The sequence below is a fragment of the Musa acuminata genome, chromosome BXJ2-5 (assembly GCF_036884655.1).
Source record: "Musa acuminata AAA Group cultivar baxijiao chromosome BXJ2-5, Cavendish_Baxijiao_AAA, whole genome shotgun sequence".
In the NCBI taxonomy this organism is placed as follows: Eukaryota; Viridiplantae; Streptophyta; class Magnoliopsida; order Zingiberales; family Musaceae; genus Musa; species Musa acuminata.
Window position 1 is genome coordinate 47,310,804 of NC_088342.1, and position 14,925 is coordinate 47,325,728.

At 39.2% G+C, this 14,925-nt stretch overlaps 2 protein-coding genes across 2 annotated transcripts; both read left to right on the forward strand.

Annotated features, from left to right (window-relative positions):
• Nucleotides 1–1,388: 1,388 nt before the first annotated feature.
• Nucleotides 1,389–5,252, forward strand: LOC103986195 (gamma-interferon-responsive lysosomal thiol protein). Its single transcript, XM_009404121.3, has 5 exons — nt 1,389–1,781; nt 2,434–2,499; nt 3,196–3,336; nt 3,908–4,000; nt 4,872–5,252. Exons 1-5 carry the CDS (start codon nt 1,503–1,505, stop codon nt 5,058–5,060), a joined length of 768 nt encoding a protein of 255 aa, XP_009402396.2. The 5' UTR covers nt 1,389–1,502; the 3' UTR covers nt 5,061–5,252.
• A 1,179-nt stretch (nt 5,253–6,431) lies between these two features.
• On the forward strand, nt 6,432–10,791 carry LOC103986475 (sister chromatid cohesion 1 protein 1). The gene is made up of 20 exons (XM_018826124.2): nt 6,432–6,484; nt 6,589–6,657; nt 6,742–6,800; nt 6,909–6,953; nt 7,063–7,082; nt 7,188–7,264; nt 7,430–7,529; nt 7,944–8,019; nt 8,104–8,182; nt 8,434–8,555; nt 8,644–8,696; nt 8,779–8,934; nt 9,031–9,202; nt 9,287–9,330; nt 9,412–9,556; nt 9,631–9,718; nt 10,011–10,147; nt 10,276–10,360; nt 10,500–10,612; nt 10,709–10,791. Exons 1-20 carry the CDS (start codon nt 6,432–6,434, stop codon nt 10,789–10,791), a joined length of 1,776 nt encoding a protein of 591 aa, XP_018681669.2.
• Nucleotides 10,792–14,925: the final 4,134 nt, after the last annotated feature.

A 14,925-nucleotide genomic window follows, 5' to 3' on the forward strand; every position in this document is an offset into this window, starting at 1 on the left:
AGTTGGTAAGCAACACTAGCTATCCTCTTTCTCTTGTTGCTTATACCTTTGTAGTCGAGTGATCCCACCTAGCTGATCATCCCTTTCTCCTCGCGAGTTAGCAATATCAATCGTTCCCTCTCCTCCCTTGGCAATCTGCACTGTCACCCGAGTGTTAGTGAGCCAAGCGACAAAATACATACAAAGACACGATCAGTGTTGGGATTACAATTATTATTTTTTAATTATGAGAGCAAAATAATCTTTTCAGACGGTGATGCTCTAGAAAAGAAACTCAATGTTGTGGGTATTTTTTAAAGAATTCACTATTAATATATATATATATATATATATATATATATATATAATTTAAAAAAAAATTCTAAGCCAGCACTCTTAACTTCCGAAAATTCTTGTAAAGCACATTTTCTTTTCAAACTGATGATATTACTGGTCATCGCCTCCACCTAGCATCATCGTTTTTTCCTTTACGGATTTCGTTAGTTTTTGCTATACCCGCTTTTGCCTCTACAATCACAGCCCTCTCCTTTGCCTTCAACCCCCTCCGTTTGTGCTTCTGTCATTCGCTTGTATCGTGAGTAAGGATAATAAGTACGAGATATGTAGGGGAGTTCAACGAGTGTCAAAGGGTTTATAGAGGTAAGGATGGATTTGATAAGAACTAATGTGATCCGCAAAATATAAGGATAGTGTAGGAAGAAGATGATGACAAGTTTGATGAACACATGAGTAAAATATTATTTTCATGTAAGAAATTATATATATATATATATATATATATATATATATATATATATATATATATATATATATATATATATATAAGTTGAGACGATGATTGGGATCTAACTGAGTCATTGTTTATAGAGCGTTGAACTTGTAAAATTAAGGTAGGGGTATTTCTAACAAATGTTCTTTGGTTCGATCTATTCAGAGTAATGGATCAATATTGAAGTAAAGTTATGTCCGTGAGAATATACATAGAGGTTCCATTTGTAAGTGACTGAAGATAATTATCCCAAAATTGTCGATGGTAGGGGAGAACAATGCAACGTTTCGGGTGAAGACTCACGCTCAAGGCCCGTCGAATCTATTGCTCGGCATACGTTGGTTGTGTCCATCTCCGATTCAGACGATCGATCACTTAGCCACGTATCACCTCACGATGAATACGTGTCCGACGATCAATGAGTGTCACATGTAAGCCACGTGTGATCATCATCACGGCTGCATAAGAAACGTGAGAGGGTTCCTCTACAGTTGTCATATCGGCTTTCACTTTGCATCTCAGCCGTCGCTTGATGTAACGGTCATACACCATTTTATGATATTTTTCTGAGTACTGCATACGTCACTTGTTGAATGGTTTCTAAAACCCGATTCCTGAAAAGATCCAACACGTAGCCATCCTTGCTTGGCACCGTTTCCTCCGCACACCCTACGTCGCCTGTTTTATCCATCGACCACCCGGCGACGACGAGCTCCTCCTCCTCGCGATCATCATGGCCGCTACGGCTCGCCTTCTCCTCTTTCTCGTCGTCTCCTTCCTCGCCTCCTCATCCTCCTTTTCTCGTGTTGCCATCTCCACCACCTCTTCCCCTGCTTCGCCTCGGAATGTTTCGCTGGCTCTCTACTACGAGACCCTCTGCCCTTACTGCTCCAACTTCATCGTCAACCATCTATCCAAAATCTTCCACGACGGCCTCATCTCCATCGTCGACCTCGACCTCATTCCCTATGGCAACGCCCGCCTCGGCTCCGACTCCACCATCTCTTGCCAGGTCGCCTAGCAATTCCTTTAATTCTTCTTCTTAATCCGTCTCTCAGTCGTATCGAAGATGCCTTGGCTGTAGATTTTAACCACAGCGGCTTCAATTTGCTTTCTTTTCGATCATTAGAGGTTCAGAACCACATTAATTTTCCCAAAATCATTAGTCATCTGATAAATGTGGCGCGTGGGTGCCGTAATGAGGCTTTGCAATCTTTAAGAAAAGAATATAAAATATTTTGTTCTTTATGATGTTGATACAGCTTAATTACTCATTAGCTAAACTTGTATCACAGGTAGGGCATATGAAACTTGTTTCGCCCAAAGATCACAATCTACTGGTTAAACATATTTCAATCTCTTCTCTATTTGGAAGAGAATCTATGATGTCGGTTATTCGCATAATGATCCATGCGGATAAGCTTATAGTACACAGTAGGTCAGATAAACCTTGTTTCTGTTCATGTATATTTCCATCTCTTCCTGATTTGGGGGGAAATCTATGGTGTTGATTTTGGGTTAATTATTTATACAAGCAATCTATAGTTCATATCAATTTTGATATCTTTTGCTCTTATTAATGAATGGATATATTTCATATTCTCTTGTATGTAGAATAGAGGGGAAACTGAAACAAGCAAGCTAATCGATCTTGTGTTTTGCAGCATGGCCTCAACGAGTGCTTATTGAACACTGTGGAAGCCTGTGCCATCAATGCTTGGCCTGATCTGGTGAAGAATTCTTTTGTTCTCTCTTCATGTATTACTTTTAGACTATGCGTGCATATAATCTCTTTATATCATTTGCTTAGTGCCTGGAAACCTGGGTGGAATCAAGTCGATTGATGGAATAAGTCAGGCAACACTTGCAATACAAATAACTAAAACATAGTTGCGACACAATACTTGGTGTTCCAGAAGATTATTGTAGTAGACATGATGATATCATATTTCCACTCCATTGTTGAGAGTCCAAAGAAGTTACGAACGAGAAAAAAACTGTAATATATCGAAATTTTCACATACAAGATTGCAGCAGAAACTACTCTATCGAAACACCTCCATGAGTTCCCTTATTAAATCGAGTGTTCAGGTATATATAGCTACTCATCTCTTCTATTTATGGATTGCCTTGTTCATATAACAAATTGAAATTATATGTGATTTATCAACTACTGTTTTTTGGGAGAAAAAAAGGCTTTGTCAAGTACTTATCAGGATGTCTATTTGTTGCAGTTGAATATGTTTTTTTGTTAGTTTCCTCGATAGGAACTTTGAAATGCACTAACCAAAATACAATTGAATAACTTTTTTGGCACTGTAATTTGATTCATCTGTTGTTCTTTATCTTTAATGGGTCATTGTTTGAATGGAAGGCTTTATGCTATATCTTTGCTTAACTGGTAATATTCATGGAGCTTTTTGCAGAGCATACATTTTAGTTTCATTTATTGTGTCGAACATCTGGTTTTGGAGCATAAATACACCGAGTGGGAATCCTGCTTCTCAAAACTTGGTCTGGATTCAAATGCTGTTTTAAATTGCTATGATAGCGGACATGGGAAAGAGGTATCTTCCAAATCTTTCCTGTTTTCTATTTTTCTTTTGAGTTTAGGGACAAAGGTGTAAAATCATGGTAAGTAACATGCTCAGTAATGATGCTTTTGGGATGATAAGAAAAAAACTTCTGTTGTTGCCAAACTATTTTGAGAGTAAAAAAATCTTCTAATTCAGAATGTTTCTGAAAATAAAAACCTGTGAAATTCCTAGTGTTTGTTATTCCCATTTGAACTCCAGCTTTATGTTTGTTCAAAAAATCTCTAGAAGGCAAATATTTATGATTCTGTTTTTCTTAAAATATCAAAAGTCGAAAAGATTAAAAAGATAAGCATGTTTGGGCATGTTCAATCTTGTAACTTTTTTGTATATTCAGAGAGGAGAAAAACAATAGGGTAACAGCATATCCTATCACAAAACATTTGTATGACAAGTTTCTTACATTATTAATTTTCTATAAATTACTTGAAGTAACAGTTGGTATTGCAGCAAAAACTGAAGTTGCAATTCAGATGGTATATAGAACGAATAATGCTAAGTCTGCTCGATGAACATGACATACTTTTTTCTTTACTTGTGGCAGCTTGAATTACAGTATGCAGAGAAAACAGATTCCCTTCAGCCCCCACATAGATATGTACCCTGGGTGGTAGTGGATGGGCAGCCACTGTATGAGGTTAGTTTTAGAATCTATGAATCTTAACACCATCAATCCTAAGTAAACTATTATGTCATTTCTTTTGTGTCTTCAAGGACATCTTTTTAAGTCTTACCAATAATTTGCTTAATGACTTTATCATGCTGTTGTGAATGATTTAAGCTATTGTAGGCCTTACATAATGAGGCCCAAATATGGTTCTGTTAAATCCTTTAAGAACTTTCATTTAGTTGTTGTTTTGTTTTTATTTTTTATTTTTCCCATTTGTCTAATCTTGAGATGCATTCCCTGATGTTGCATTGCATAGTTATATCACATATGAGATTGCATTAATATTTTTCACTTCTGTAGTCATCGTGACAAATATTCTGGAGTCAGTTTTTACATATTATAAAGAACTGGTTGTGCACAACTGTTATTATTTGAAATAGTTCTGATGAATTCATGGTTCTTCTTGGATTCTGATTTTGTTGTCTTATCAATAGCAACTTACCATCTAGAATTAAGTAACTCATGTTGATGTTGTCTCTGTAAATCTGGTGTAATGAGCTTGTCCTTTTCTCAAAAGCAAAAGTGATATTATTTGTCGAGAAAAAAAAAAATTTACTTGTCCTTAGTTACCTTTTCAACAAGATTTTTTTAGCGATTTTTTAGTGCAAAAGGATGATAGGTTTTCAGATAAAAAAAGAGATCACTTTCAGCATCCAGGTGTCTCATATTTCTGAGGAAGATCTGCACTTGTCATTCTTACACAATCTTCCAATTAAGATTAATTGTTATGAGTTAAATCACTTGAAGTTAGATCTCTTGATCATCATGAATCTGGCTGTGATATGCTACTCAAGTTATTTTCAATGCAGTGTTAAAGCAAGTTTCTGACATATTACAGGATTATGAAAATTTTGAAGCTTACATCTGCAAAGCATATCATGGTGAGCCTCCAGAGACTTGCTTAGGTTTGCTCCCGAAGAAGGATCACAAGATGAAAGCAGACAATCATGTATCTTATGCTGATGAAATGATCAGCTCCTCCATTGCTGCTGTTCACGGTGTCGCAAAGATAGATATGGTAGTCTAGACTTCTGAATGGGCTTCCTACTACCCCAGTAATCACTTAGTTGTCTGTTGAAGCCATCTGCTGGTTATGTGTCGATAAGCCAGCTCTGTTAAATGCTGGACTGGACAATGGTATGTGTACATGCGACATGGACTGGATGATGCTTAGCTATTTGCAATGGTTCTGAATGGCTGCAGCTATTTACTTACTGTACGTGTGTTGTCTTATCGTTCATGCGTGAGTTCTAGTTGTTGATAGCCCCTACACTAAGGTGTGTGCTATTTTGCCACTTCTCTAGTTGGAGATATCGATGTGCACGACCAATTCTTTAGGATTTAATTGTGATGGTGTCACAGTCCATATTTAGTCGAAGGTGGGCTTTATCAGTCCACAGCTTACCTGCTCTTAATCTAACCCTAATTTATATTTAGGGGGGTGTGGTGGCTATAAAAAGAGGTAGAAAAAGGTAGCAACGAGTGACGTGATCCTTGTATTCTAATTATTCTCTTGTGATTATTGTTAGGGTTTTGGATAAAAGATTGAGATTTATATATTCATTATTATTATAGAGGATTATATCTAGTTTGTTCCATGATTTTTACTTTTCATATTAAAGGGGTTTTCTACGTTCTATTTGATTGTGATTTCATTTAATTTTACTGTGTGTTATGATCTGCTAATATTTGTTCATATATATAAAAATTTATTTATCTTTATATCTCATCTTTTCATACCATATGATAAAATTAAAATTAGATTGCATTCACAATAAATATCAAAAAATTGCTTTGAGTTTTGGTGCTTGCAAATCATATTACATTATTTTTCTGTTCTGACATTCAACACTTGCAGGTATCTTAGTCTCTAAAAAATAAGATCTCAGCTGTTGCGTTCGATCTATATAGACTAAATGTGATCGAGTAAATTGATGTTTTTCGTATATCAGGTTCTAATCACGAGTGCAAGTCTTGTGCAATTCCTTGGGTTTGAGATTTAGGTTCAACAAGAGAGAGGAACCTACATAGTCAATCAAGCCGGCGATCAATCATCTTCTTTTCTCTCCCTCGTCTTTCTTTAAGCTTATATGTCATGCCAACAAGACGAGACTATGTGAATTAAGTGCAAGAATCAAGCGACAATTAAGTATGGCTTGTGTTGGAGACAACTTGCGGTAGCTTTTGCTATACTACAATTAATTCTGTATCCCGTAACGGCCTTCTCTTACATTGCGAGCGTGCGACGGGTCCGAGGAACGAAATGACCGATTTGCCCATCCCACCACCCTCTAGCTTGTGCTCCTCTATAAATTCCTCTCTTCTCTTTTCCTTTCTCCTCTGTGTGGTCGCCGTCGCGTAAGAGAAGGAACAGAGCGTGGTGATCAGAGCGAGGAAGATGTTCTACTCGCACCAGCTCCTCGCGAGGAAGGCTCCTCTCGGCCAGATCTGGTGAGACCCCTCCCTCTCTTATTCTCTGCCTCCGATTCCTTGGACTACTTCGTTTTTGTTATTTGCGAAAAGAGGCATCGGCTGATTGGAGCTCTGGCATCAAGGATGGCGGCCACCATGCGCGCCAAGATGAACAGGAGGAAGCTCGATAAGCTTGACATCATCAAAATCTGGTGTGAGCTTCATCTGAACTCCTCGTTCATTCAACTTCTCCTCTCGTCTGCTTCTTGATCGACGCTCTTTCTCTGGAACCGCAGTGAGGAGATACTGAATCCATCGGTCCCGATGGCCCTCCGCCTCTCCGGCATTCTCATGGGCAAGTTCCAGCCATCTACTTAATCTGATCCATTGCTTTCTATTTTAGACTCGATTTATCTTTCGTTCCTCGACTCCAAACGCTCGATCCATTCGTGGTTTTTGTCAGGCGGCGTGGTGATCGTCTACGAGAGGAAGGTCAAGCTCCTCTATGGTTCGTCCTTATCTAGTCTTGTTACTGCGACGAACTAGGAATTTTTACAAGTTACAGATTTCTCTTGCAACGTTATCTTCTTCGTCTAATTATTTGCTGTAATTTGCAGACGACGTAACGCGATTTCTGGTGATCCTCGAAGTTTCTAGAGCTTTTGTCTCGTGCTCTTCCTCTTCCTCTTCCGAACTCCTTTCCGTTGTGTACGCGAACTTTAATTCGCCGATGATATGACAGGTGGAGATCAATGCGGCGTGGAAGGTGAAAACGGTGTCCGATCCAACCGTCCTTCCCCGCGCAAAAGCCCAGGCCAAGTGCTCTCTCTCTCTTTCTCTCTCTCTCTCTCTCTCTCTCTCTCCACTCCCGTTTCCGTTTAAAGAAAAAAAGACAATGGGAGAGGAGCTGTTACGAATGATTGGAACCTCACTAAGCGTCGAAGACCGTGAGATGATGATCGGATGGCGATGGGTTGTTTGCAGGTTTGAAGCGGTGACGCTGCCCGAGTACGTGGACATGGAACCGGAGCAGCCCATGATGTTCCCCGACGCGTCCATCGCCACTGCCGCATTCCAACGCATGGTCCGACTCTCCTCCTTTTTACAAATTTGCCACATATTCGACGTTCTCCGCTTTCATGATACCCATCGATCCTTTGTCCAGTTTGCCCCACACGGACGGTGGGGATGAAGCCTTACCATGATAACAAACTCTTAATATCTTACATGACGGAATTGAGCTAATTTCGTAAATAATGGAGAACAGAGACCTGTTTCTTTCTTGGGAACATGAATCGGCCCATGGTCGTATTTGTTCCCTCGTATATTATTACGGTTGGTCGATCTCGAATTCTTGTCGCGCACAGGTTTCAAGGTATCTGAATCAACTGCACGGACAGGATCTCGGATCACATCGTTGAGTGGGATCCCCCCAACCAGTAGAAGTCTAAGCTAATGTCATTTTTGTTTATTTTTTCTTAACTATCGGTGGGTGCAGCGATTGGACGATTTGGAAGAACACTATATTAATATTGACCTCAGAGACGATGACCTCGCCGGCAATGATCACCAAGGTCCCTTTATGTGTCTTTCTCCCCTTACCGTTTGTTCTCATGATTCTGCAGTGGCAATGAAGTCTATCTATTTTCCTACTGCAGCGGAGCCTGAAAATATCACGTTATTCGAAACATTTGGATCGGGCGTTGCGGAGACTGATCTTTACAATCATTTTGAGAGGTATTAAAAATTATTTTCATGAAAATACCATTTGTGAAATTTCAGATTGGCATAATGCTGTGACTAATGTTCTACGACATGGTTTGGTCAATGTAGTAGTAATTTGTTATGTACTTGTAATCGTACATCTTAATTAATTAATTAATCCGTAATTATAAATTTATCTAAATTATCAGTTAATATTACTTTATTCTGTTCGTATTTTTATTAGAAAAAGCTTCAACTCGCTATAGTAACAAAGAATTATGTAGGTTTGACGTCGGAGATGACGAGACGCACATCAACTTCACTCCTCAAGAAGAACCGCAGTTTGAGGCTACCCTTATACCCTCTCTGCCGCACGAAGATGAAATTAGAACCTTCACTCATTTGCGTAATCTTCTTAAAAGCTTCTTGTAATTTGATGATCCTTAGATTTAAGTGTGTTCTACGAATTGAATTATCTTACTGTCTTCTAGCAGATAGTGCAGTTGAGAACCATCAGACGGAAGAAAAAGAGGAGCAGAGAGCTAACGTTTTGTATTAGTGAATTCTTTTAGCGTCATCTAAACATACCAAAATATTGTTAGGGTAAACGTTGTTTGTTGTATTAACAGGCCGAGGACGTGCAGCGCCAGCAGCCGGTAAAAAGAAAGGCGCACAGAAAACCTAGCCATCGGATCATGGACGATAGGCAACTCATGATCCCGGGAAACATCTATCAGCTATGGCTTCAGGACACTTCTGATATAGTGTCCAAAAGAGGAAGAACTGTTATGGTTGGTGTTGCAATAAATTTTCCTCTATACCATTGTCTGCAGCGAGGACTTCATCTTTTCTGTAGCCAACTAACCAGTGCGTTTCTACAGCAATGTTTGCGGTCTGTTAATCCTATTCGGTCTACTAAGATATCCAACCTCATGGACTTGCCACCAGTAGCTCTGATTTCTGGTTTGGAGATGTTTCCAGCTAAAGTACATTACCCTTCCCCCCTTATGGAGTTATGGAGAAAATGTACCGAAGTAAATATTTCACCTTCAGGTAATCGTCTATAAGCTGCTCGCATTCAACATTCAGTCATCAGTACTATGAGCATAAAATAAATAAAAAAGTTCTTGCATGTAGGAGATAAATCACCCCCAGCACAGCAGCGGGAAGTTACCGAAACTGTAAGCAACATTCTTCTGGCAATTTACTCTCTTGTCTGACTAATTCAATTCGCATCTAACAAATCATTTACGGAGGTGAAGCTTCTGGAAGAAGTTCAGGGTGAGATAGGGTCCAACAGTCTGGACGTCTCCATCGAAAAGCTCAGAGCCAACCTCGAAAATCTGGATTTCCAGGGATTTGACGATGCATTTAGCATGGATCATTTTGTCACTCCAGGGAGTTCTGGTGAGTTTGATACTTTCATGGGCAATGCCAGACTCTTTTAGGATTCAGGTGATGAAATATCTCTTCGACAACAGCAGGACAAAGTTCAAAATCCATGCCCAGTTCTGGTTCTGGACATGCCTTTATGCAGTTGGAACCTGAAATACAATTACCTTCTGTAAGGTCAGCAAAATAATTATAGAAAAATAAATTTAGTAAATATTTCTCGGAAAATTGAAATTCACATACTCTTTTAGTTAGAAATTTCTCATAGTGCGAAAATCCAATTTCTTTTCGTTCTTAATTTCAGGAGGATATGCCACTTTTTTAGTTAAAATGGCCTCACAATATTACGTTACGACTTGACATCTCTGATTCGTTAATCACCGAAATCCTTGTTTCTAACTGTACAGATAGTTGCCATCTCTTGGTTAAACGTGGGAACTAGTAATCTTGTGTTGGAATTTTGAGACAGGTCCAAAAGAAAGCAGCATTCATCATCAAAGAGTTTCAGGAACCTTGATCCAGTTGAAGAGGAGTTGCCGCTGCAGCAAGATGTGAGGGGTTCCAAGATCAGGAGACTATCCGAGACAGGTCCAACCCCTGATTTCGGTATGTAATTTCTAAATCCAAATTCTGTAAATTGATCATTAACCTAGGTACATTAGTTCTACCTCCGGCGATCACTGTTTAAGATTTCGGACAACACCTGTATTCGGCACTTACGATATCTCATATAGAACTGGAGGAAACAGGACCCACTCAAACCCCAGTTACTCCTCCATCAAATCCTGCTGTTGACAACACTACTCTGTTAATCCGCACGTAAGTAAAGAGCCATATGCTTCGATATTAAAGCCATACTACGTACTGTTTACAGGATTAAGATTGCAATAGCTCAATTTACCTCCACCGGTAACATATTAGTGGCATCGGACATGACGGATTACATGCTAATGAACAGGCATCTCAAGTTGCATTTTGATACGCCAGGAGCCCCACAGTCTGAATCACTGAACCAGCTAGCTTTCGGAATGTATAAGAGAAAAGCTGCTCAACTCTTTTACCAAACGTGTGGTATTTAGTTTTCCTTGCTTACGACTCACAACCTTCCTCCAATTTATAGATTACAATGCTCATATATGTTGCAATGCCTTCCTTTCTCATTTGCAGTTCTTGTCACTTGTGACTTCATCAAGGTCCAACAGCATGAGGCATATGGTGACATATCAATCTCAAGAGGGCCCAAGATGTAACACACCCGATCCTTGTAGCAGAATGGGGCAGCTCATTTCTTGCTAGGAAAGAAAAGGTAAAAATCGAAACTACAAGTCTTCTTTGAAAATCTTTAACTTAGTTTACTTTCACGCATTCAATTGTTTTTGACTTGATAGTAACTGTAATTTGAGCCTTACATCTCAAGTATTTTCAAGAATATAAAATCGCAGAATTACAGCCTGAAAACAAATATTTGGCTTGCTTCAGGGCAATAACCATAGGATGTTAGATTGGTAGACAGGATCTTGATAAATGGTGCTTAGGATTTGCCTTTCCACCTTAACAACCATATACTAGCATAGACAGGCAATGATATAATAGCAGACTAAACCTTCCCTCATAGACAAACGCAAACGATTCCTCTATTCCCCAACCAGAGTGACCAAGCACTGGTTTCTAAATCCAAATCACCACATACTCCTCGCCAACCTTTAGCAGTCTTTACAGTTGGACCTCAAGAAGTTACAGGCATACACGGGAACCTCGCCACCCGTCCAACAAACACCCAGCCAAAGTAAAGAAAGCAAGACAGCGGTGGAAGGAACCGACTCCTCTACTTCGTCTTGCACATAGCGAGCTAAATTTCCCTTTTTCAGTTGATGATGGGCATCATAAGATGCTACGATTCGCTCCGTGTAGTTCAAATTTCGAACTGCTCATGGGCCGGGCCATCACTTGCCAAAACCAAAACCGCCGTTTACCCCTCTGCATCTGGTCCAGGCAGGCACGTCGCATGGTCCTGGTCATCTTGCTAATATTTTTAGGCTTTCCAATGGGAGGGTTTAAACTGGGAAGATGTAAATCGTTATCCCAAACTATACCCCGCATCACCATATCTTATCTGAGCCGTCTCTGTGCTGACCCATAGAGGAAAGACTAATAATTTCTCGACATGTTTCTTTCCCACCTCACCCATCCGTGGCGACGGATGGACGTGTGTGTGACTCATCGCGAGAGAGGGAGATGGCGGGCATATTAGTTCAGAACATTGCTATCTGGAATATTCAACAATGAAGTTTATGATCTGAGCACAAGCACACCATATATGACGAGTCGAGCCGGTTCAACTTTCATAAAGGGCGGCTCTTGGTCTGACCAATGCATTTTCCTTTGACATTAAGTTGGCGTGCATCATATTACTTAAATGCATATGTGATGCAGATCATTTCAACCCTAAACTGTGAAGATTATACTACCATGGGAAGTTTCTAGGGTTGACAAGACCAAATCAAAATTAGAACTTCTCGTGAACATTTATTTGAACTCGTAGCTTAAGTAGTCTCTGATCTGTCAATGGTTTACTACGATGTTTTGTACTTTAATTTGGAACTTTATTGCTTCGTATTAAAACAAAAGAAAAGTTAGCTCGATAACCTTATACCATGATTTTTGCACCTAGAAATCATGACAGGGGTGTTTCCCTGCTAATTCCTCTGGAAGGATCAATGTACGTCACCGTTCATGATCAGATTCTAGCTTGATCATTATCTGAGCCACTTGTATGGTCCAAGTCTACCATAATCACACCTTGTTTTAAAAGGGAGTCCAAATGGAGGGGCCATGTTTAACTTTTAGGAACATCCTGAAAATTTCTGATATGGTAGAACCAGAGGAATGACAACTTATCCAACTTGCATTACATGTTCCTTCTCACCCTATTGCTCTTCCACAAGTACCAGATTCTTGTCTCCATATCTCTGCACTAACTTTTAAAATACAAATAAATGATATATAGACAGGTACAATTAGGAAAAGAATTTTCTTAGGCTAATCGGAAGTATTAAATAAGCAAACGTAAGCAAATAGGTACATTGAACTTAAATGCCCAAATCTTTGACATTGTTAATCTATATGATAGTCATCACAAATCATGACCTTATAAATTACAATTTCTACGTGACATATTAAATCAGTAGCATAGGCAAATAGACTATGTTAGTAATGGTGCATAATTTAATGGTTAACAGAAGACGTTCGATTACAAACCTCCTTCAGTTTTGATTTATTCGCTATAAGAAAATTGTATCATGTTCGGTGAGGGTGCAACTTTGGTATAGACATGAAGCTTTATGTAACCTATGTTACAAACGCAATCTACACCAAGTAGTAGGCTCGATGCCTTTCTGGCTTTTCTTTGTTTTGCTACACCGTGGAAGGACAATAGCATTTCTTCAAAATCGATATGGGAGGCAAGAGTTGATCGATGTGATGAGTTGCATCTTGGATGTCCCACCAACAGTGTTTAGATCATGATGTTGACGAGGAATTGACATGCAACCAAGAGGAATTGTCTATGTCAACGCATATGCGCGAGCCGGATTATAGTGCCACGTTTCGCGTCTTTACCCTATACGAAAATGTCTACATAGTTTAATATTCGTCTAGCCTAAACATCTGAACCCACAAGTACAATAACACACGGCTTTTATGATAGAATATTCATTTGTCCTTATTGAAATTAATGTACTCTTATAAATACCTTATATATATATATATTGTATTTTCTTTTCCACCGAAGACTCCTATGTTGATTTTCTCTTTTCAATTGAGATCTCCATTTAACACCTTTTAATCTTTTTATAACTTTAATAATAATTTTTGTATGAATTGTATAACACAAGGCAAAAGTTATACAAAGAAAACTTAGTGACGACGACAACACGAACGACACAATGCAAAAAGGAAAAAGAAGGTTGTCTTTTTTAGGAGGAAGAAAGCCCTTGTAAAGGAAACTAATTTGCTCGTTCGCAGGCAGCCATCTGATTGACTCGGACCACCATTCTCCCTTTGTTGATCAATTCCTACCACCTAAAAGAAGGTGGTAGTACATTTGTCGACATTTCCCAATGCTTCCCATCTCCACTACTCTTGAACAATTTACCGACAGGTGAATCTTGATCGATGAAACGCAAGCGAGCTCGCTATCGGTGCTGGATCTGCACACCATAAGCCTCCTCGCTGACCCCATTCTCCAAGTGGAAGAAGAGCAGCAGATGATGATGGCCTCATCACATCCTATAGAAAAGCAACAGTTAAACAAACGACGTTGCTTGCACTACAGTTCAGAATGATTGATTCATATGACCGAGAGGGTTCGTGAGAGAGAGAGAGAATCCACCAGATCTACACATCTTTCTGCTAAATGCCCAATTTATCAGCCCCACGTATTATTCCATTCAGTCTCTTTCGTCGTCAGCTCACCGGGCGAAGCTAATGCATACTTCCAATTTCATCGTGTCATACATGCACGTCATTTGAGATGATAACATTTACAACCTCAAACCAATAGAATAGGACAACATCATTTCGTTTATACTAGTTTGTTACCATACGTGATTCTTTATAATGCTAATTCTCCGATATGAAGAATCATAGGTTGCCATTGGATGGTATGACGTCGGTGATCAACATCGATCACTTCGTATCATTACATGTCGGTGCTTCGTCAATCAAAAGCGAATATATCCATCCTCCTAAACATGATTGATTGATACAATTCAAACAAGATGATTCAATAATAAAACAGTCGTATCTATTTTTACAGGTCATGTCCTCTTTCTTCAAGAACAAGGAAGATTAGAAGGGACACCACCTTCTCATATATGTCAATATTTTTGGCATCGGTTGGTGACGCGTTTTACGTGGATCTCATATATATTTTATTTGGTGGCGGTAGATATTATAATTGAACTAAGGTATGTAGGTAGTTTGTTGGTGGGTGTAGAAGCCCGGTTGTTGAACATCCATCCAATCTTCTATCTCCTTTTCTTCAATTTTGATATACAAACTAATGCACGTATAATTATTTGATTGACACTGATAAAGTCAAACATTTATATTAATGGTAGTCATTTGATTGGATCAATACACATTGGAGACTTTGCTTCTTAATATACGTATATAGTGAATACTTTTTCTACATCATGCAAGTCTTTTGTTGATCGTACAGGGGGAAATCCTACCTTGTAAACACCATCGATTTCGATGGTGTATACATGTAGGAAGCCTTCAAAAGAACAACAAATACGGGTCGAATACCTCATACATCATCGATTTCGATGGTTTGGCCCCACTTAAGAACTCCTCATCATGTGATTCATGTCACCCATCAC

Bases quoted from the DNA above. Each gene is read 5' to 3' on its own strand.
- LOC103986195 (XM_009404121.3), top strand. From the start codon at position 1,503: ATGGCCGCTACGGCTCGCCTTCTCCTCTTTCTCGTCGTCTCCTTCCTC. The intron at 2,500-3,195 runs GTGAAGAATTCT...AGCTTTTTGCAG, and splicing joins TCAATGCTTGGCCTGATCTG to AGCATACATTTTAGTTTCAT. The intron at 3,337-3,907 runs GTATCTTCCAAA...TACTTGTGGCAG, and splicing joins ATAGCGGACATGGGAAAGAG to CTTGAATTACAGTATGCAGA.
- LOC103986475 (XM_018826124.2), top strand. From the start codon at position 6,432: ATGTTCTACTCGCACCAGCTCCTCGCGAGGAAGGCTCCTCTCGGCCAG. The intron at 6,801-6,908 runs GCAAGTTCCAGC...GGTTTTTGTCAG, and splicing joins CCTCTCCGGCATTCTCATGG to GCGGCGTGGTGATCGTCTAC. The intron at 8,556-8,643 runs GTAATCTTCTTA...GTCTTCTAGCAG, and splicing joins TAGAACCTTCACTCATTTGC to ATAGTGCAGTTGAGAACCAT.